The 22,584-nt window shown below is 42.4% G+C and overlaps 1 protein-coding gene across 5 annotated transcripts in view; it reads left to right on the forward strand.

The window, feature by feature from the left end:
• Nucleotides 1-22,584, forward strand: part of HIPK1 (homeodomain interacting protein kinase 1) — a 44,362-nt gene that overhangs the window by 14,680 nt on the left and 7,098 nt on the right. For 2 of the 5 annotated variants that reach the window (XM_035121699.2, XM_035121701.2), the window contains exons 5-15: nt 198-284; nt 964-1,148; nt 1,825-1,987; nt 2,508-2,730; nt 4,096-4,217; nt 13,354-13,488; nt 17,346-17,488; nt 18,745-18,927; nt 19,306-19,521; nt 20,662-20,894; nt 22,060-22,196. In XM_035121699.2, the coding sequence (XP_034977590.1) occupies nt 198-284; nt 964-1,148; nt 1,825-1,987; nt 2,508-2,730; nt 4,096-4,217; nt 13,354-13,488; nt 17,346-17,488; nt 18,745-18,927; nt 19,306-19,521; nt 20,662-20,894; nt 22,060-22,196 (1,827 nt within the window). The remainder of the gene's footprint in view (nt 1-197; nt 285-963; nt 1,149-1,824; nt 1,988-2,507; nt 2,731-4,095; nt 4,218-13,353; nt 13,489-17,345; nt 17,489-18,744; nt 18,928-19,305; nt 19,522-20,661; nt 20,895-22,059; nt 22,197-22,584) is intronic. The other 3 variants (XM_035121700.2, XM_035121702.2, XM_035121703.2) reach the window with 3 other exon arrangements.

Here is a 22,584-nt window from a genome sequence, read left to right on the forward strand (position 1 = left end):
TATAGATGAGAACATTAATTTGGCACAGTGTCAATTTTCACAAGCTTAGGTAGCAAGGTTATGATGGCCTATCATTTCTGCTTCATAGGGAATTCCATTTGTCAACGGCTGATTGCTTGTTGACCTAGCTTTGCTTTTATTGCACTGAACTCTAAAACCTTGTTAGAGTTGCTTGTAACATGTATTTTATTTGATAGACTCCAGAGGAACATGAATTAGAGACAGGAATAAAATCAAAGGAAGCTCGGAAGTACATTTTCAACTGTTTGGACGACATGGCGCAGGTGAGCTGCTGAGAAAAATAATGATGCCTTTTATACCCTGTTTCTCATATTTTAAGACATACCCATAAAATAAGCCATAGCAGGATTTTTAAGCATTCAATGAATATAAGCCATACCCCGAAAATAAGACATAGTGATAGGCGCCGCAGCAATGCTGGCTGCAGCAGGAGGAGGAGGAAAAAAATAAGACATCCCTTGAAAATAAGCCATAGTGTGTTTTTTTGAGGAAAAAATAAATATAAGACATGTCTTATAATATGAGAAACACGGTACTATAAGCATAATTACCCAGAGCAGTAGTATTTTACACTTGCTCTACATAGGAATCAATTATATTCCCTTCCTCAGGAATTAAGTTTGCAATTCTGTGCCCTCTTCCTTGGGTGTAAGCTCCAGTGAACTCACTGGGTCTTATTTTTGAGTAAACATGAGTAAGATTTCATTTTCACTTCTATTGAACATGCTCTTTAAATAATAAAACAGTCTGATTTCCCCCCAATATCCATATATTAGAGAAACCAGAAGAGGAAGGAATGAGATCCTGAGTCTTAAAGTTGAAATCATTCTGCATTCTCAGAGACCCTAAAAAAACCCTATATTGTGTATCTAGTAATTTGCCTGCTATAAAATCAATGGTTTATGCAACAAAGATCAAGTTCTAATTTTTTTCTCCTACAAGGTAAATATGTCTACAGATTTGGAGGGAACAGACATGTTGGCAGAGAAGGCGGATCGAAGGGAGTACATTGATTTGTTGAAGAAAATGTTGACAATTGATGCAGATAAGAGAATTACTCCGCTGAAGACTTTGAACCATCAGTTTGTGACAATGAACCATCTACTGGATTTCCCACATAGCAACCAGTAAGTTTCTGACAGATGTATGAAACAATGTTCGTTCATTTATTCATTCACCCTTGTAACCTGTCCCTCCCTCAGGGTTGAGACAAGGAAAACTAAAGCATATGAAAGCCTTCTAGAAGTTCACATTAACACAAAATAAATTCAAATTAGAGCACACTTGATTTAATCAAAGGAATTCCCAAAGTGTATTATCAATGGAGTTACTTTAAAAAAAAAAGTTGTTGCAGCTACTTATTCTCTATCCCAGCTTTCCACCAACACCTTTGATTTCTCATAGAATCTTTATATCCCAGATATGGGTTGGAGAGAGGAAACTAACAGGAAGGTGGAAGTGGATGCTTGGCAGCCACCCCTAAAGTATACAGTTTGGATTGGGAGCATCTGGCCTTCTAGAAGTTGTTGCACTACAACTCCCAATTATCTCTGACCATTTGCCATGCTGGATGGGGTTGATGGGAGTTGGAGTCCAGCAACATCTGGATAAACACGGGTTCCTGATCCCTGATCATTACTGTTTGAACTTCGGGGGTTTTATGGAGGGAGGTTGGCACTCATGGTTATATTGATGCATGCTAAAATAAGGTACAGAAGCATAGCACACGTAGCCTTAGATGCTTGGTAACTAACTACAGTTTCACAGCCACACAAATCTCTTTGACATCTTATTTCCTTTTAGTGTGAAATCCTGCTTTCAGAACATGGAGATATGCAAGCGAAGAGTTAATATGTATGACACAGTTAATCAGATAAAAAGCCCATTCACAACACATGTTGCACCGAACACAAGCACAAACCTCACCATGAGTTTCAACAACCAGCTCAATACTGTGCACCACCAGGTATGTAGTTCTGTATTATTATTATTATTATTTATTACTATTCTTTTGAAGAATGAAAACCAATAAAACGGCTTCCATTTCCTGGAGTGATTCTCCTTAATAATCTAGATGTTATTCTAGATGATTAATCATGAATTTAATCTGAAATCAATGCTATATGTAATAGGAAGCTGCAGCTATGCAGTGGCTGGCTTATGAGTTCCATACCCAATTCAAGGCATTGATCTTTAAAGCTCTCCATGGCCTTGGACCTCTTGGAGCAGCTCTCATGTGACCTGCCTTCATCCCTCACCCTTTCCCATTGTAGCTAACTAGTTGTTTAGTATTAAACTGCTCACCAGCTTTTGATGACATGCTGGTCTGATGTAAAATATGTCAACGAGACTGAAAGTCGGGTTAAAGTGAACGGAAAGCCTGAACCTTTTCTACTCCAGATTTTGTATTGGTTTTGTGGTTGATTTTCAAATGCTTGAGCAAAAGAGATGTTTTGGTTCTAATGATGATTGTTCCTGTTTTCCAGGCTAGTGTTTTGGCATCTAATTCTACAGCTGCTGCTACTCTGTCTCTGGCAAATTCAGATGTTTCACTGCTGAATTATCAGTCTGCTCTCTACCCATCATCTGCAGCACCAGTTACTGGTGTGGCACAGCAGAGTGTTTCCTTACAGCCTGGAACCACTCAGATCTGCACCCAAACGGATCCATTTCAGCAAACTTTCATTGTGTGTCCTCCTGCTTTTCAAAGTAAGTGTGTGTGTGTGTGTGTGTGTGTGTGTGTGTGTTGGGGTCTTTACATACTATTTACAAAAATAATGTATAGTAGTTTTAAAGCTATATCAGCTAAGGTGCACATATTATAATATATATATATGCGTGCCACTAAGTTATAATTTGACACTTTATCATGTTTTAAGAGTTACAAGTAAAACTCATCATGGTGCTCAGTATACAAATTCTGAAAATCTAAAGTTTTGAAATAAGTAAAATAGGATACAATGTGCAGCTGAGCAACGGATTCGCTTACGCTTATTCTAGGCTATGTGGAGGAATCCAAGATGACTTGAGGGTTGCTGTGGACAAACCTGGATTTATTGTTTCATATAGAGTGGGATTTGGCGGATTATTATTATGTATTCAATTTATATCACACCTTTATTACTGAGCGAGTCCAGGGAGGGTGCAGATATTGTGTCCCTTTTCACAGAAGTCGGGTGCAGGGTGGTCCCCTGTTTCCTTCATGAGTATTGCACAGGGCACTTTCTTGTGGATGTACAGCTACTTGCATTGCCACATATTGTAGCTGTAGCTAAATTATCTATAGATATACCTATACAGTGGTACCTCACAAGATGAATGCCTCGCACAGCGAAAAACTCGCAAGACGAAAGCGGTTTGCAATTTTTTTGGTACCTCGCAAGATGAATTTTTCTATGGCCATGCTTCGCAAGACGGCCTTTTTCAATTTTTTTTGGTTTTGGTTTCCTTGGTTTCCGTCGCGCTTCGCAAGACGACATTTTCGCAATACGAAGTGACTCGCGGAACGAATTAATTTTGTCTTGCGTGGCACCACTGTGTCTTATTTGAGCATCACTCCATATTGGTATCTAAAAAAACACTTTCAGTAAAGTGGAAAATACAAAGATATTGCCAGTAGCTGGAACGGCTTGCTGTAAAATGTTTTATTACCAACTAGTAGATGACCAGTTTCCAGGCTGCAGCAGCTGCAGCCTGGGATGAAGCTTCTCATGGAGCTGGAAAAACTTTGTTTTAACTATACAGGTGCCTCTCAGTCAACAGCTGGCACCCCAATTTCCAAATGCCATTGTGACCCGAATGTTAAGAGCAGAATCAGTACATGGGTTTGTGGCAATCCACCACCGTTGCCTCATTTGAAGGAAGGTGTTTTTGAATAGGTGGTATTCCAGAAAAATATTGCTTAGACTGTACAGCTGGTCTGCTGCACCAAGTGTGTAGATAGACTTAAGCATTTCTCGGTGTCAGTAATTATTTGCTTTGTCTTTGTTTCATTTGTTGGTAAGTGGGCTCTGAAAAGTGTTCAGATAATTCAAAGCAGTAGATTAACTGTTCGCTTTCCTTTATTTCTTACAGCTGGTCTTCAGGCAACCACAAAGCATTCTGGCTTCCCTGTTAGGATGGACAACACTGTTCCAATTGTGCCACAGGCACCAGCAGCTCAGCCATTGCAGATCCAGTCCGGAGTTCTCACACAGGTAAACGTAAGGAGAGCCCTTAGAATGTCAGCAAATTACGCTGAATACAATTACTGGTTTGTTCTAGATTAAAGTTGGGAACCAGAAGTTACTCAAAGTTGGGTGGCAGAGTCCTGCCTTCCAATACCAAAGACAAGACAAGAAAGCATGGAAATTAGTCTGTTTTTTTTAAAATCTAATCTTCTATCTACTTTAAAGGTTTGGCCCTAATAAATGGGCTAACCCATTTAGCCAAAATAAAGTTGTTTTAAATACTTCTCAGTTTTTATAATACTGTTCTATTATGGATACTCTGTTTTTCTACACCACTCACATATTATCTGAATGTGGAGTGGTTTTTAAATCCTTAGCTTTAAATGAAGTCCTGTGTTTTAGGCAGTTTTCATTCACAGGTACAGATAAAAAAAACCACAAAGCAGAATGTGTTTACAACTGAAAAATCAGCTTAAAAAAATTAGTGCAAGTTTTCATATGGCTATGTTGAATCTAAGTCAATTCCTCTTCCCTTGTCCTTACTCCTTTTCTGCCCTGCCCCCATTCATAACAAGAAAACTTGCTACAACTGCATTGTTTCATTTTGTGATGTTGTACTGGTAAAAGCTTAGATGATATCAAATAATTAGATTTCAGTATATATTATTTTGGTACTCTAATCCCATTTTATATCCTACTAGAAAAACCAAAGTGATATCTGCTTCCAGGAATTCTTGTATTTTGCTAAACACTCATTTTCTAATGGGGATTTTTTTTTCTTTGAGTGAACATGTTCTCAGGTGGGGTGAAAGCTCCCTCTAGCCTTCAAAGGCAGGATCGCAGGATTTTGCTCATATCCACTCACCTTACGTGGCTTCCTCCTGCCTTCACTCTGAGGCAGTTGTCGGCTATTCAGATTTGCTCAGGCTTGTGTTTTGGAAGCGCTTTCCATTCAGCGTGTGGTTATCACAGAACCCACTACCCCCATGCTGGAACAAAAGAATTCTAAATCTAAATTGTCACAACTTCAACGAAAGGGGAAAGGTAATTCTTGTGAGTTTGATATCAAATAAGAATCTTTGTTTTGGGTTTTTTTTTAATGGGGAGGGGACACTCTTTGTGTGTGGTTTGGTTGGCAGTCCCCTTCCTGCATCTTTCCATGACTGTTTCAATCCCTTCTACATTTGCTTTTTTCACCTTGTCACTTGATTCAATTCCATGACTCTTTGAAAGTCCCTTCCATTTTTTTCTCCTTAGTGGCTGCTTCCTTACCACTTCAGGCCCTTGGGAGTTCCAACAGACCAGTTTTTCCTCTCAGCATTTTAGTGGGTGTTGGGTTCTTACGCTGATGCCCTACCATTGTGCTCCAGCCAGTGCCAAAGCCGTGCACCATTTTAAAGTAGCCATTTGGCAAAGCTATTGGCCATAAGGCGCACAGAAGCTTAGCCTGTTTCCCACCCCCACCGGAGATGATCCCTATTTGCTCTGAGCCAGTGCTGCAGCAGTTGTGAGGAAAATTCCAGCCACATTTTTTTTGGGGGGGGGGGCAATGACAAAAACCTACATAAATTTAAAGCCAAAGGGCAGCTAATAGCATCATAGTCATCCAGCCTCGTGCAGTGACAGTTTCCTTTTTAAGTTCCAGCACTTTAACAAATCATGGCTCTGCTGATTTGGAGGTGGCTGAAGGCAGAACCCAATGGCATTGTGCGATAATCTCTGCTGAGGCTGTCTTCTAATCCAACTCCATTAGGTCTAATGAAGTCTGATCTGCTTGGAGTAAAAAGGCAGGCCACTGGAGGGAGTTTGGATATTTTTCCTACTCCTTGCTTCAGGCCAGTGGAGATGAGGCCTTTTCTGAGGGGCTGGAAGTAATGTTGGTCCAGTCACGACTTGTGGCACCTTCTGAAGAGGGTTTTTGGGTTTGTTTTTTTTGCTGCTTCTCCCTCTCGGGCCATTTCTGTGCCTCATAAGGCTCCTGTTCACAGCTGCTCTCTGTAACATTATCATGACCTCTAGTCCAGGTTTGCCCTGTAATTTAGCTCTCTCCCAAGCTTTGCCTAGCACTTCCAGTAATCTTACTTGGGTGCAGCTTCAGTTGACTCCTCAAATGTTGCTCCAAATTAAAGGAGCCTTGTTACGTGACTTTGCTAAAGAGCTGTCAGGGGTGCCTAACAAGGACCTGCAGTCATTGCCTCACACTCCTGGCAGTGTCTGCTCAGGCTCCTGGGCCAGTTATTGTTCCAGTATTACTTCTGGCTCCAGCAGTTCCGGATGTTGTACCAGCTGAGCTATGGGATTCACGTGGCCCAAGGGAAAGGCGCACAAGAAGTGTGAGAGCTTTTCTGCCTATCGGCAGTTGGAAGATTATGAAGATGCTGTGTTTGAAGAGGAGTTTTCAGATGTCGATGACTGGAGTGAAGGACCAGAGGTTGAGGAAGTTCCTTCTAACAGGCACCATTCCTGCTGCTTCTCTGAAAACCTATGACACCTCTGGATCTTAACAAGCCTATGGACAAACCAGCTTCCATTTCTTCTAGTCGCCTCAGCTTCGCCCCAGAGAGAAGGCAAATGCAAACGGCCTCAGTAATATATAAGTAATAATAATCACAAACAACGGTATGAGGAGAGGGTACCTGTTGATGTAATTATTCTGGTGGATTTGTAGAAGTCCGACTTTGCTCGAAGGGAACCTGCCTTCGTGTGCACAGGTCCAGACAAGAGCACAGATTTGTTGAAGAAATTGCTGATGCCACAGTCCCAAAGGATCACACCATATTAAATGTCTTCAATGTGATGAACCAAAGCTTTTTTGTTGTTGTTGTGATGAACCAAAGCTATGAGAGCAGGAAACAGCTCAGTAAGCCAACAGTGCCTTTCATTGGTCTTACTGAAAGTAAAAAACTGAACTAGCATTGCTGTCAAAATGAAGGAACTCGAATTCTGGGCAGCTTCTGTGCATGCCCCCAATACTTCACTGGCAGATACTGTGAATATTATGAAAGGAAGAACAACTTTGGTGTGTTCAAACATGGACAATGGTAAACTGCACTTTTTATCTTGGCAAAACTGTTGTAAGCGAGGAAGAGGAATAGATCCATTTACTTTCAAATGGCCGAAGATTAAAGCAAACAATGTGCTGCATCTCCTAGGCTGTTTCTTTGCATTATGCAGGTATTCATAACCATGATTTGCCTTATGATGACGCTTGCCCTTCAAAAAGTAGGACGACTGACTTGACTTCGGTTTTTGCCGTGAGCGGGACGGGTGTGCTCCGTGAGCTCTCTGAAGCAGGAGCATTTGTTGCGGGGAATATTGGGGCGACGCGAAGGCTACACGACCCCAGAAAAGGCTCAAGGGGTGACTCTGAGCTGAATTGGTTCCAGCAGCGCCAGGAAGGGACACCCTCATCTATCGGCGAACAACGGTGGAGGAGGAGACCCAGGTGCAGGGAGAGAACTGACCCCCAGCAAAAAAGCCTTGAACCCTAAACAGAGCAGACGGTGGTAAAAATTTCCAGCATCCACTTTTTAATATAAACTGTTTGGCTGCTATCTAAGATAAAAGCGACCCCCCCTCTCCCCCAAAAGCCTCCCCCCAAAAGAAAGTGCTATGGGAAATAAAAGGGAAGGAAAGACTGCTAAGAGCGAGGAAAGGAGAAAAAAGGGGGGCAGCGGATATATTGGGTAAACAGAAAGGAAAGTTAATTGATGATAGATATAAAGTCAAACAGAATGCGTAGATAAAAACTTGAACGTTGATAGAAAGTACAAATGGAGTATATTCTCATTGCGGTACAACTTTTTAACACGGTTGTTTGCTATTGTGAATATTATGTGTATTCTTTTTTTGTGTAAATGTGAAAATATAAATAAAGGTCTTTTAAAATTTCAAAACAAAAAAGTAGGAAGACTAGAGCAGGCTTCCTCAACCTCGGCCCTCCAGATGTTTTGAGACTACAATTCCCATCATCCCTGACCACTGATCCTGCTAGCTAGGGATCATGGGAGTTGTAGGCCAAAAAACATTGGGAGGGCCGAGGTTGAGGAAACCTGGACTAGAGGCTAAAACAAAGGATACTTGACTGTTTTTTAAAAAATATATTTTTATTAAAGATTCTTTGGTTTACAAGACACTTGACTGCTTTTACTTCATAATTTACCAGTTTAACAGGGCTTCCTTTTTAAGATTTTAAAGCACATAGCGCATACGTTATGTATAAAATTTGTAGTGCCTGTTGTTTTAAATTCACAGTTCTACTTTCACAGTAAATTCAGTATGAAGTACAGTGGTACCTTGGTTTTTTAACAGCTTAGTTCTCGAACTACTTGGAACCCGAACACTTCAAACCCGGAAAGGAGTGTTCTGGTTTTCAATAAATTTTCAGAAGCCACACTTTGAGTCCACACTTCCGTTTTGAGCGAGCGGCCTGGCCCCAGCAGTGACTGCCACCGGTTCCTTCCCTTCCCTTCCCTCCGCTGGGAAGCACCTCTTTCCTCGCACAAAGTGGAACTGGGCGGCTCCTCGGAATGTAAGTGACTCCAGAGTAGGGAGACTTCGAAGCTGGCAACTCTTCCCCCAGCACGCAGAGAGTGGTGTTTGCGGGGGGAGGGCGTGTGGTGGGGGAACTATGCTGGGCAGGTTGACCTTCCCTCCCCCCCCATCCCAAGCCTGACCCCAAGCGAGGTCCAGGCAAGGCAGTGCGGGCGCTGCATTCCTGAGCAGGGGTTGGGGCACTCACACTGCGCGCAAGGTCCAGCCCGCCTGGCTCAGCGTCTGGCGGCTAGGAGAGCAGCTGTGCCACTGCCTCCTCCACGCTCCGGTGCTGCTGCCGCGTCCTGGTACCGCCATGCCAGGGATGCTCAGGCAGCGCCGCCCTGGCCAGCCCATGGCTGCCGCTTTGTCATGCTGCCCAAAGTGGAGACAGAAGCCCTGGGACTCCCAGACGAATGGGGAGTGTGGGCAGATGCTGGGAAACATGCAAGAGCGAGCAAGCAAGCTGCTTTAGGAGGGGGGAGAGAGGCTGGCTTGGGCAGGAGGGGGGGAGAGAGAACTTTTGCCTCCCTTTCCTTCTCCCCCCCCCACTTAAACTCCCCTTTCTTGCATCCAGTTAGCCACCTCCTTCCCCACATGCACCCCACACACGCTCCTCTTCCCTTCAGTTATAGTGTTTTTCCTCCCCCCCCACTTAAACTCCCCCCTCCTGCCTCATTCCTCCAATGGCAATGGGTAGATCACAGCCAGCTTTTTATAATGGGCAGTAGATTGCAGCCTGGTTTATTGCTTTCATTTTATGGATCAGTGGTCTCATTATATAGTAAAATTCATGTTAAATTGCTGTTTTAGGGGTTGTTTTTAATTGTCGAACAGATCAATCCATTTTGCATTACTTTCTATGGGAAAGCATGCCTTGGTTTTGGAACGCTTTGGTTTTGGAACAGACTTCCGGAAGGGATTAAGTTTGAGAACCAAGGTTACCACTGTACCTCACTTCTGCAATGTCCACGGAAAATTGCTCAAGAAGTAAAGAGGGACTGATGCTAGTTAAAAATAAACATTTTTATTTCCAGGGATGGGGAACCTGCTGCTGTCTAGATGCTGTTGGAGCCCAACAGTATCTGGGAGCTGTGGGTTTCCCATCCTTGATATCAATCTGATTGCTAAATCTGAAAAGGATATGCTACTGTCGCCCAGAAGGATTGGGATTGGTGGTTGTACTAGGCCCTAAAAATGGTCTCAAAAGTCCTGTTGCTCTGAGCATCTCAGAAGAACCAGTAATCCCTTGTGAAGTGCAAGCCCTACAGTGGCTAGCAGGGGTAGGGAACCTAGGGCCCGGGGGCCGGATGCGTCCCAATCGCCTTCTCAATCTGGCCTGCGGACGGTCCGGGAATCTGTGTATTTTCACATTAGTAGTCCTTTTATTTAAAATGCATCTCTGGGTTATTTGTGGGGCATAGGAATTCATTAATTTCCCCCCCTTCAAAATATAGTCTCGCCCACCAAATGGTCTGAGGGATGGTGGACCGAAAAAGGTTGCTGACCCCTGGGCTGAGGACTGTTTTAAAGATTAAATGACTGTTTTAAAGATTTAAAGGCTTCCAGTATGTTTCTGAGCACAGTTCAAAGTGTTGGTGCTGACCTTTAAAGCCCTAAATGGCCTCGGTCCAGTATACCTGAAGGAGCGTCTCCACCCCCATCGTTCTGCCCGGACACTGAGGTCCAGTACCGAGGGCCTTCTGGCGGTTCCCTTGTTGCGAGAAGCCAAGTTGCAGGGAACCAGGCAGAGGGTCTTCTCGGTGGTGGCGCCCGCCCTGTGGAACGCCCTCCCATCAGACGTCAAAGAGAAAAACAGCTACCAGATTTTTAGAAGACATCTGAAGGTAGCCCTGTTTAGGGAGACTTTTTAATGTTTAATAGAATATTTTATTTCATTTTTCTGTTGGAAGCCGCCCAGAGTGGCTGGGGAAACCCAGCCAGATGGGCGGGGTATAAATAATAAATTATTATTATTATTATTATTAGGCCCAATATTAAACTAGTGTTTGTTATTGAAAAAGTACTATAATGCATTAATGTCAATTTTTGTGACTAATGCATTTTTTTCTGTTTGAATCAATTTTTTTCTGTTTGAATCTGATTTAAGCAGTTCTTTAGTCTGAAGTATTGACTCTTCCAGTAGAAGAAAAATGTATTTTCCATGGCTTAGATGCTGCTAACAGTAAATGTTGTGTATATTCTGGAACTTTCTTTTCCTTGAAATAATAAAATGTATTGGAATTGCCTCTTTTCTTTCCAACTTACAGAACATTAATGAACCAATCTATTTTCAGTACTCATGTTTGCATCTGTTCAATCATATGTCAGTTCTGTCCATTTGCCCATTAAATGAAATGAAATTTGAAACTCTGGAAAAAGAGGACTATACCAAGAACTGGTCCGGTATGCCAATGAGTTTCCACAGTGGATCAGACTTAAATGGATCAGTGAAAGCTCCCAGCCATTGGAACTATGATTGCTTTAGTTTGTGTGGGATGCCCAGTTTGAAGACTCTCACATGCACAAATTGGACTTTGGTCTCAGGAAGGAATGTGATACCAGTGCATCAACTGTGCTTTTGCTGCACCTGTATTTTCTCATGTTTCTCTGTGGCTGTATAGAATTATTGGACAATTCTCAACAGGATCCAGTGTGACTCCGTAAGACTCTCCTGAAGGTGTACTTATAGCGGACAGCTCAGTGGATTCTACACATTTTTTGTCCTGGACCTTGGTGGTTGGTGTGGTAATGAGATGCACCTTGTGGCTGTGGCATTGGAATGTGGATCAAGCTTCTCATCTGAACCTCTCCATGGAACCCTGTGTGGGACGAAAATGTTTTGGCAAGAAGGTAGTAATCCAGGTTCAATCCACAGAGATGACTGACATCAATACCATCCATTTACCCCTTCATGGATCGATGCCTTGTCGTGGCGAAGGGGCTTGAATAACTCAGAGAAGCTATGAGCTATGCCATGCAGGGCCACCCAAGATGGACAGGTCATAGTGGAGAGTTTTGACTAAATGTGATCCACCTGGAGAAGGAACTGGCAAGCCACTCCAGTATCTCTGCCAAGAAAACTCCATGGACAAAGACAACAGGCATATAAATTTTCAGTGCAAGACAGGAGTGCCTGGTGTGCTATGGTCCATGGGGTCACGAAGAGTCGGGCACGACTAAACGACTAAACAACAACACCACCATCCATTTTATTCTGCCACTTCTGGTCGTCTTCTAGGTTTTCCAAAGAGTTACATGGAGGTGATTCTTTACAGCCTGAAAGATTGCTCTTGGCTATGAATATAAGGAAACAACTATCTTTTTCCTGCGTGTACAGGTGCCAGTTTCAGTGACTAAGTGACCTCTGTGGTGGACCAGCAATGTAGAGAAGGGAGTACTGTTGAAGGGAGCCACAGTGGACATCGTTCATTTTGGATGCCAGCCTCTTAGTCTTTGGTGCTCACTGTGACGATCATGTGGTACATTGTCTGTGGAATCCGGCAGAGTCTTGCCAATCGAGTGACTCAAACTTCAGGTCCCTTGCCTTGCCATTCAGCGCTTCTCTCTGTAGTTTCCTTTTCATCATGTGCTCTTACGTATGACAACACTGTAATGAAGAAACAGTGGGTTGCCGAGAGAGAACCTTGTTCTCTGGCACTTCAAAACGAAGCTTCTAGACCCCATCTGAACAGTGTTTTTCCTGTATGTTTTCCTTGTTTTCATATTCTTGTGGTTCGTGTGGGCTGTAGCAGATTGGACAGTCATAAACTATTTGGATGTGAGCAGAATCTTCTAAACAAGTTGTAATTCTGCCTCTGAGCATTAGAGGGAACTCATATTCCACCAGAGAACACCTTATAACTCAAAGGAAAAATACAATTCAGGTAAGACCAACAGTCCTGTTTGTTTCAGACCAGAAGATCCAGAAAGCCTAATGGCTACATAAATTGCTAATATAATTTTGTGGTCTTTGCCATGGGACTTGTGTTGATATCATTGCAAACATGTTCAGGTCAGGCATGATTAAATGAAAATGTGCTTTCTAACTTGTCCTTTTTTATATCTTGTGGAAGGCATTTGGAAGCACTCAAACTAGCATAACAGAAATCCAATATGGTATTCTTTGTAAGTGTAACAAAATGATTCTTATCTATTAGAAAGTGAAGTTTTAAGTCGGTTTGGTTGTGGAAATGTTTAATGAAATTATTCTGATCATTGAATTGCCTTATATTTATTTAAACAGAAAGTCCATGGACAGGCAGGTGTTGCTGTTTTTATCTTAAAATACCAGAACACTGGTTTTGCAGTCTGACATGTCCAATAGGACATTTTAGGGGCTATTAGTGTTTCCAAGCCTTCCCTGCACTAGTTTAGCTATTCCTCAGGATTAATATCATCTCAAGTGCAGTAAACACAAACGTTTTGTTCACTGAAATTTAGGAGTACTTAATCTCACTTCAGGCAAGAGATACTGAATTAAGCTGATAGAAAAGCATATTTATATCAGAGCATACCCATGAGTTCTGCAAGCCACTCAAAAGCGCCACTAGTTTCCTTGCGGAGAAAGCCTTTCTGGCCCTGTTTCCTCAGTACATTTGTTTCACTCACTGCCTAATCTACATTTCAGGGAAGCTGTACACCACTAATGGTAGCAACTCTTCATCCTCAAGTAGCCACCATCACGCCGCAGTATGCGGTGCCTTTTACTCTGAACTGCGCAGCCGGCCGGCCAGCGCTAGTAGAACAGACGGCTGCAGTACTGGTAATGCCTCCCTTGATTGTGTTCACTAACGGAGTTTTTGTTTTAACTTAGACTTGCAGAGGGCATGGAAGCATGTGCCATCTTGTGGCTGTGTTCTTGCTACATCTTAATGTCTCGTTGTTTTTCCTCCCCAACATTGCTGAAGCACTGTCTGACTCTGATGTTTAGTGTTGCTCTGTAAAGAATCCAGATCCATTGACTGCTGTTCTTTACTAGCCTAGTGTGTTGATCAATCTCTTCTCCTAGTCTGAGAAGAGTGGTAATTGTATTTCTTCTTTCTTTACTCTCCTATCTTTTTTAACATTTTATTGATTGAAAACAAGGGGTATGGCCCCTAGGTTGACTCTGCCATATGTATCTGGGCAGCCAGGATTTGACAAGATAAGCTTTTTAAAGCTTCTTCGCATGTAGAAATGTTTCAGGCACTGAAAACGTCTAATATCGGCAAATACTTTATTAATAAACGGCTTTAACAGTACAGATTTCTTAACCTCTGTTGAACAATGCTGACCTCCAATTCTCCCTGGCTTTTCATTACCTCTGACCAATCATTGGCAGTGTGCATCTTCCTCAGAGAGATGTTGCTTCCCACCAATACTTTTAGTTCCTTTTGCATTTCTTGGTTGAGATTAAAGGTGAGCTCTTACCTTCTAAACTGTTTCTCAGGATAGTTTGTTCTTAAACTTGCTGGAGATATTAAAGGAAGTGTCCATTTTCAAAATTTTCTTTCTGCAGTGGAATTCACACTGTAGGTGCCAAAAAACAGTCAATTGGAAACTCCAGAATCAGATCAGTGAAGTTTATGGAAACATTGCAGTGCACTTGAAACTCTGGTGTCCTCACGTGTCTTGCAAAGCACACTTCCATTTGTTACATACATCGTTGTCTTTTGTGGCTTTAAAGTGATAATTCATGAGCATCTTTATCTTCAAATAGAGATACATTCTGGAGCATTGTTGGCTCTGGTCAGAACCAAAGTCTCACCAGATGAGGAACTGCTTCTTTTGGCATTGCTGTTTACGCCATAGCGAGTGTAAGAAGGCAGACAGGATGGGATCTTAAAGGTTATATAATTGCATGTGCTGAAAAGACAACTTAAAAGATTTCATAGGTCTCCTGTCTGCCTCCCCTCATTCAATTTAGATTGAATTCCAATTGTGGAAACATGGATGCATGTTCAGAACCTAAATGTTCTGTGACTAGCTGCTGTAAAAGACTTGAGTTTCTCATCCAGTAATCTGGCACCTTCCTCTTTGGACATTGTAGAGTACTTAGTCCAGGGTTGTATATACTCGACTGTATATACTCTTAATCAAAATTCATTGACAAGGAAAGCTGTATAAGATCTATAAATCATTCAAATTAAGCACTTTGCATATATATTCAATTCTCTTTTGGCTCATGGGAAGGGGAGAAGAGCTCTGCAAGGCACTGACAACTTGAAATCCTTTTGTGATTGGGCCACCCTCTTCTTTCTTTGATTTACCAGGCACTGCCTGTGTTCTTTCAAACCTCTTTGCAGCCTTAAGGACTAAAAACTAGCTTTAAAAACACAAGACAAAAACTTGACATTCTTGGAATGATGAATTTTGCACCCCATACTAATTTCTGTACTTGTGTGGTGCAATGACCGAATATACACCCCACCTGCATACTTGGATCCTGCTTTTCCCTCTGAATTTTGGCTTCTAATAGCCTTTTGCCTAAAGTGCTCACCTTTAGTGCTTTCAACACTTCTCCCTTTTGCCGCTTCATCTAAGTTTGCATTAGCCATTTGCTAAGCTTTGCATATTTTTGTCCCTCCTCTGTCAAGCAGTTCGTCGCTTGGAAGGCCCGGTTTCTGCCTCCTGGTGGGACATTAGATCTCGCACTGTATTAAACTCTCTGCTTTGTCTTGTGCAGGTGTTGGCTTTTGGAAAGAGGCATGGTGTGACTTTTAACATAATTCTCTCTTTTTATTATTATTATTCCGCTTGTATTGGCAGAGGGGTTAGCAGTTCTCTGCTTGAAGGCTTCTTTTTGGAACCAGTAATGTGGATCTGTTAATTGCAGAAATATGTCAACTTAAAATGGCATGTGTGCATGGTTTCACAGTTTGACCATATGTGTGGAACTCTAAAAATATATATACATACTGCAGAACTTGTATCTTAAGAAGACTTTCTATGTAGGGAAACCACTATTCTTGGATGGGTTTGAATTTAAATATGGAAAGTGCTGCAAGCTTATAACTGATTACTACACATTTAATTGTGATTAAGTCTACCATAGGAGTAGTAGGTTTTAAAGAAGCTGACAGTACACAAATTTCACTTTTTTTGTATTACCAGTACTATGCTGCTTTTCACTCACATGAGTTCAAAGTGGCTTTCATACAATAAATAACATAGTAGAACATCACAAATGTAACAAATTATATAAAATAATTAAATCATCAATAAAACAACCACCTTCTATAAAACACTAATCTGTTTTTTAATAAAAAAATTCCTTCAGTAGCACCTTAAAGACCAACTAAGTTTTTATTTTGGTATGAGCTTTCGTGTGCATGCACACTTCTTCATAAGAAATACCCCATATTTTGTTCAAAAAATTGCTTTGCAGAGGTAACTAGTGTAGAGTTAGGGATCCACTGATCTAGACACATCAAAGGAGCATTTCAGTTCAACGCGTTGCAAACTTTAGGAAATTGGGTTGGCAAAAATGGAACTCCACAGCACCATCTGGTGTCATAGTGTTGGAATGCATAAACAACTTATATAAAGCGCTTTTTCTTTGCCAATGCAGCCGAGTCCAGAGTCTACTAGAAACAAAGTTTGCCTCTAAAGCCTATCTACAATGTGTAGACCCTGGTAACTGAGAAATAGTTGTGAGAAGTTAAATTTCATTTGTAATCTACAGCCCTTCTTTTTATAAAATATTTGCTGAAGATATTTAAAAAGCCCTGAGAGCCAAATAATTTTATTCTCTTGCAATTCTAACAGCTGGATCTTATGTGCAGTTGATGTGCCTAAAGCCACTGTAATGGTTTTCTTTAATTGTAATACCAATTTCTTTAGGGTATTTGCCCAAAGTATTTCAGACACAGGCAAGGAAACTCAATTTTTGTTCATTTTATCTTTTGGAATACCCACAACATTTTATTTCTATAATGTGTGATCTTCAAAGCAGTTTTTCCTCTGACATGTGGACTCAGCCAATCCTGCTGTACTTCCCTCCTGCCCTGTACCAACATCTGTTCTATAAGTGTGGATGCAGAGATCCTTGCATGGGTTGTGGGCAACAAGCTTGCTGCACTGTGCAAGCATCTGTGAGTTTGTATACTAAGTTAGTTGGTGAGCAGGGTAGGTATTCAGGTAACTCCAAAAAGGCAGGCTGAAAATAATTTTGTGAACGTTTACTTCCTTGCCACGTACTAACCAACCACTGGCATTGGAAGAAAATAATACTAAAAACTCATCCTTCCTCTCCCCCCACACCCATGTCCTGAAGTCCCCAAGGTTCACCCACCCCAACAGTTTGGAAATCACCCCCCCCCCCACAGCAATCACGAGCATGTCACTAACCTTCTTAGATGCATTCTGATACATTTTCTGCAGTACAATATGAACATCAAACTGTGGCAGGTAGCCCCTGTGATGTAAACGTAACCAGAGTGACAGGGGGTGTTTTATCCCTGAATATCTTGTTCACTTCCTTTTGTAAAATTTATTTGTAGAAGTGCAGTCACATGCCATTATCTCTGCAAATTAACAGTCTACTTACTTCTTTTACTTTGAACAAATTGATTTTTCTTCCCTAGTCTTTAAAACGTTAATCTTAGTAAACCTTTTGTTTTTCTGTTTGCTGTCTTGCAGCAGGCTTGGCCTGGAGGCACCCAGCAGATCTTGTTGCCTTCTACCTGGCAACAACTTCCAGGGGTTGCACTGCACAATTCTGTTCAGCCTACAGCTGTGATTCCAGAGACAATTGGAAGCAACCAGCAGTTGGCCGACTGGAGGTGAGCAGTAAAGTAGAAGTAATCTTTCCACATTATGTGTTTTGAGGCTTGAAATGCAAGGCGATGCAGGTAGATTGTTGGACCCAAAAGAATCAGCTTCCCATGGACTGGATCTCCCTCCCTCCCCAGTCCCTGGAGTGAACAAGTAGTGCAGTGAGAAGGGGAGGAATCCCTGAAAACTGGGTGGACGCAAATGCCGCAAGTGGGAGCTCCAGGTCTGGATGTTGCTTCCACTCAGTATTTAAGGATTTGCCTCTGCAGCCTGCTCCATTCAGCAGAGTTTCCCAAGCATCAGGAGTGGCTTGTCCAGAATGAATGATTGAACTCTTGCACCACTTTGAGATGTAAAATAAGCACTGAAACTTCATCTCATTTTCTATATGACAGGGGTGTGGAACCTGTGGCCCTCCGGCTTTTCTTAGGCGTGCATCATCTCTGACATACTGGCTGGGGCTGATGGGAGTTTTAGTCCATAGCATCAGAAGGGCCTATAGATTCCCCATCCGTGCTTATATCACTTGTTTAAGAGCATTGTCTTGACCTCTGCCTTCTGATACCTGTATGCCTGACGCAAGTGTTTCAAGTGTGTGTATGATGAGTGCATGTAGAATTGGCAGTGAGACAATGGAACTCCTTCTCCCGAGTTTGGTGAAGTTTAGGTATGTTTCAAAAGCTATGCAAGATGTATCTGGGCTGTTTTCTTTTGTGGCTTTTGGGAAAAGGGCACTGAGCTTTATTGATAATCTACAGTGGTACCTCTACTTATGAATGTTTCTACTTACGAATGGAGCTCCGTCCGCCATCTTGGGTGCGGTTTAGATAGAATTTTTTCTACTTACGAATTTTTAGATAGGGTTGCTTCGACTTATGAATTCCCCCCCCCCCCAATGCATTCCTATGGGATTCGACCTACAATTTTTTTTGACTTACGATTGTGCTTTCGGAACGCATTAAATTAGCAAGTAGAGGTACCACTGTACTAGGATTAAAGATGTAACGCCCCCCCCCATCCCTCTTGGGAAGCTTGTGGTGCTTGACTGTTCAGATAGTTTGGCAAACCAAGGACAAACGTCAGGTCAGGCACTCTAGGGCAGTCTCCCCTACCTCCTGGTGACCTCTAACTTGGCCAGGCTGGCTTGGGTAGTCCACCATTATCTGCAGGAGGGCACTAGGATGGGGAAAGCTACTCAATGAGTTGATGTCCTTTCTACAGTACCTAAGATGGCCTTTTCTGCATTCTTTCCTTTTGCCTTTAGAAACGCCCATTCACATGGAAATCAATACAGCACAATCATGCAGCAGCCATCTTTGCTGACCAACCATGTGACTCTGGCTACAACCCAGCCTTTGAATGTTGGAGTGGCTCATGTTGTGAGGCAGCAGCAAAATAATGCCGTGCCAGCAAAGAAGAACAAACGGCCATCTCATAGTGCCACAAAGTAAGGACTTCTTCCCACTGTGATGGTTCTTGAACAAAGTAGACAGAACACTTTTCAAACAGGTCCATATTATTTAGACTCTGTGTGTTGCCTAATATCAGTAAAGTCTTGTATTGGCACCTACAAACATTTCTGTAGTTTAGAAATAGTTAATAAAAGCCATCTAAACATGGAGTATGAAAAATCTCAAGCGGTGTTTGGGACATTCACTGATATGGACCTCCTGTGACATCTAATGGATGTTATTCTGTACTGATTTGTACACTGTCCTTTAAGCTTAACTAGTCAAGCTAGTACAAATCCCTTTAAAACAAGGGAGTGTCAATATTGCCCACAAATGGACTTGTTTATGATAACCATCATTGTATTTTTCTGTAGGCCTGCATCTACACTAGAGGCGATTCCATCTCAAGTCTACTCTCTAATTGGGAGCAGCCCTCTGCGTGCCACATCTTCCTCCTCCAATGCTTTCCTTCCGGGGCAGGAGCAGCACCAGCCCATAGTCATTCCAGACACTCCCAGCCCCCCAGTCAGCGTAATCACCATCCGCAGTGACACTGATGAAGAGGAGGACAACAAATACAAGCCTGCAAGGTAGAGGTTTTAGTTCCTCCCTAAGAGACCATTGCTAATGCAGTCCTTTAGGAAATTCCAAAGATAAGTCGGGAATACTACTCAGAATTTTTGAGCAGGTTCATTTCTAAGTGTTGAGGGGATAGCCATTGGATTGTTCGTCTTTCTTGGGACGTGGTGGATAACTGAACACTGCTTTTATAGCTCAAGTCAGATGTTCTGGACTGCATGCTAGATCTGGTGGCTAGGGACCAATCCACAACCAATTTTAGTCATGCAAGGAAGTTGTGGATTATGCTGCATAGGTTTTGTTATCTACACCGTACGAGTCAATTGAACAGTAAGTGAACATAAAAGATAGTGTAATAAAGTACTAATTCCACTGTAATTTGAGCTGGCACACTCCAGGGGATATCAGAAACTGCTTAGAGCCGGCACCCCCAAACTGCGGCCCTCCAGATGTTTTGGCCTACAACTCCCATGACCCCTAGCTAACAGGGCCAGTGGTTGGGGAAGATCGGAGTTGTAGTCCCAAAACATCTGGAGGGTCGAGTTTGGGGGTGCCTGGCTTATCAAACCTTAGATTTCTTTGTCTTTAAGAAGGGTAAAAGCTAAAGAAAATTGAAGGAGGCACAGAATTAAATATAAAGCTGAGAAGGGGTGGGAGAGAGAAAGCAGCAGTGTATCTGCATGGACTTGGAGAAATGTTGTTTCAATTATATGAACCAATTTAGACCTAATACTTGCTAGGTTTGTCTCCTCTGACTTGAATGCTAAGGGGTGGTTTGAGAGGCTGTGCTTTAGAAAATGTGGTGTGTCAGAGTGATGCAGTGAATAGGATGATGGACTTGGGACTGAAACATCTAGGTTTCAATTCCTGCTTCACCCTGAAGCTCGCTTTTGGCTTTCTGCATCCACTCAGCCTAGCCTCATAGGGCAGAATTGAGAATGAAATGGTGTAGTCCTCATGTATACTATCCTTTGCTCTGGGAAAAAAAGATGGGGTACGAATGTAATACGTACATAATGCAATTCTTAGAATTGTGAAGCTGGCAGCAAGTAGTATTATACCCCTATATTTGGCTCCTTTGTGTGTCTGAATGTCCTGGACATGCATTTGGTGAAATGCTGTAATAAAGCGGTTGAATGTTTTTCTCTTAGCTTGGGCATGAAGCAGAGATCCAATGTCATCAGCTACGTTACCGTTAATGACTCTCCTGATTCAGACTCCTCGCTGAATAGCCCCTATGCATCGAATGCGCTTTCCACGCTCAGGAGCTCTGGGGGAACTCTAGAGCCAAGCCGAGGGGCAGCTGAAAGCTCCAACTCCCGCACCATTATTGTGCCTCTCAAAACGCAGCTCAGTGACTGTATCGTAGCCACCCAGGCCTCAGGTAAGAAAACTGTCTTCCGTCATGGAGCTCATTTTCATTTTAGTCTGTAGGTTATATATATCAACAACAGAGACAGCACTCTGTTGTATGTATTTATCTTTTGTGACCATTTGTATATATTTTAAAATACAATAAAGCTGTTACTAGAGAGGGGCAAAGATCTATACGTACAGTACAGCTCTCCCCTCCAATATATTCCATTTTAAGAGTATTTCTCCTACCCCATCATTCACTTAGTTTACCTCTTCATTTATTTATTTCAATTGTATTTGTGTCACTTTGCATGAGGCTTCCCAAAATGATATACAATATAATAACATATATGAAACATAAAAACAGTTAAAACAATTATCCAGCCATGTCTTAATTATAGGTGTATGGTTGCTCTTGATGAGTGGAGGTCTTGCTATGTTGAGATTTATATGCAATTTATACATAGGTTTCTTATTTGGATGGGCATTTGCCCAGAGAACTGACCTTTAAATACTCAAAATAGTAAGATTATCCTGAACTTGAAACTGGAACTGGGTTGAGTTTTTTATGGACCATGCTTTGCAGAAATTCCCCCCACTCTGTGTAGGTCAGGCATCCCCAACCTGTGGCCCTCCAGATGTTTTGGCCTAGCTAACAGGAACAGTGGTCAGGGATGATGGGAATTGTAGTGCAAAACATCTGGAGAGCCGGAGTTTGCCTGTGCCTGGTGTATGTGCTCCTTTGTTGGCTTGTAAAGCTATCAAGTCAATTTAGGATAATCCTCTTCACTTGTACAGTTATTTCCCTCCATAGTAACTGGTTGCTATGCATCTTTAACAGAGCTGCATTTAATATTCCCCAGTTTCAAACTTGTGAGGGGAGCAGTTTTGGAGTAATAAAAGTTCCGATAACTGCTATTTTTGTAATAGCTTCATAGGAATCTGTGGTGTGACCACACTTCGAATACTGTGTACAGTTCAATTTATTACCGTCATGCTGCATGGCAAATCAGTTTTAAAATGGAGGGTACTAGCAGAAGTAGTTTTTAATATGACATGGATCTGCTGTTTATTGTGGCAAGAGGGTGGGGGAATTCATACAGTCTATGCTGGTTTCAAGCCACAATATCTAGTTTCAGCTCCTTTACAAAGTTAGGCTGTCTTGTGGACTAAACACTGATTTAACATTGCAGGTGTCCTGAGTAGCCTGAGCAAGACCAAGCCAGTGGCATCTGTAAGTGGACAAGCATCAGGGTGCTGTATCACGCCAACAGGATACCGGCAACACCGGGTGGTGACAAATGGTGTACAGCCGCTCAACCTTAGCCAGGTAATCAGGGCTCCCCTTTCAGATGAATGCTGGCTGTAGATCCTGCTGTGGTGTTGGATGTTAGCAATGACTAGTGAAGCTGAAGAGTGAGAAATACTCCAAATCATGAAGCACAAGGGAGCTGCTGTAGATGGGAATTGCAAGGGGTAGGAGTATAGGCAACTCCCCACTTGTGCGCTACCACACTCATGCATGGCCCCGGGAACCTGGAAGTGGGGAGCACCCTGGAGTGCCCTCATGGCTTGCAATGAGACCCTCCTTGGAGCATGAAGAGGAGGTCCTCTTTGGGCTCTGGGGAGGGTCTCCTTGGGAACCATGAAGAATGTCTCTTCATGAGCCATTTCACTTAATGCACATGGGGGCCCAGAATGTAACCCCCACACAAGTG

This window comes from Zootoca vivipara, chromosome 7, assembly GCF_963506605.1.
Source record: "Zootoca vivipara chromosome 7, rZooViv1.1, whole genome shotgun sequence".
In the NCBI taxonomy this organism is placed as follows: Eukaryota; Metazoa; Chordata; class Lepidosauria; order Squamata; family Lacertidae; genus Zootoca; species Zootoca vivipara.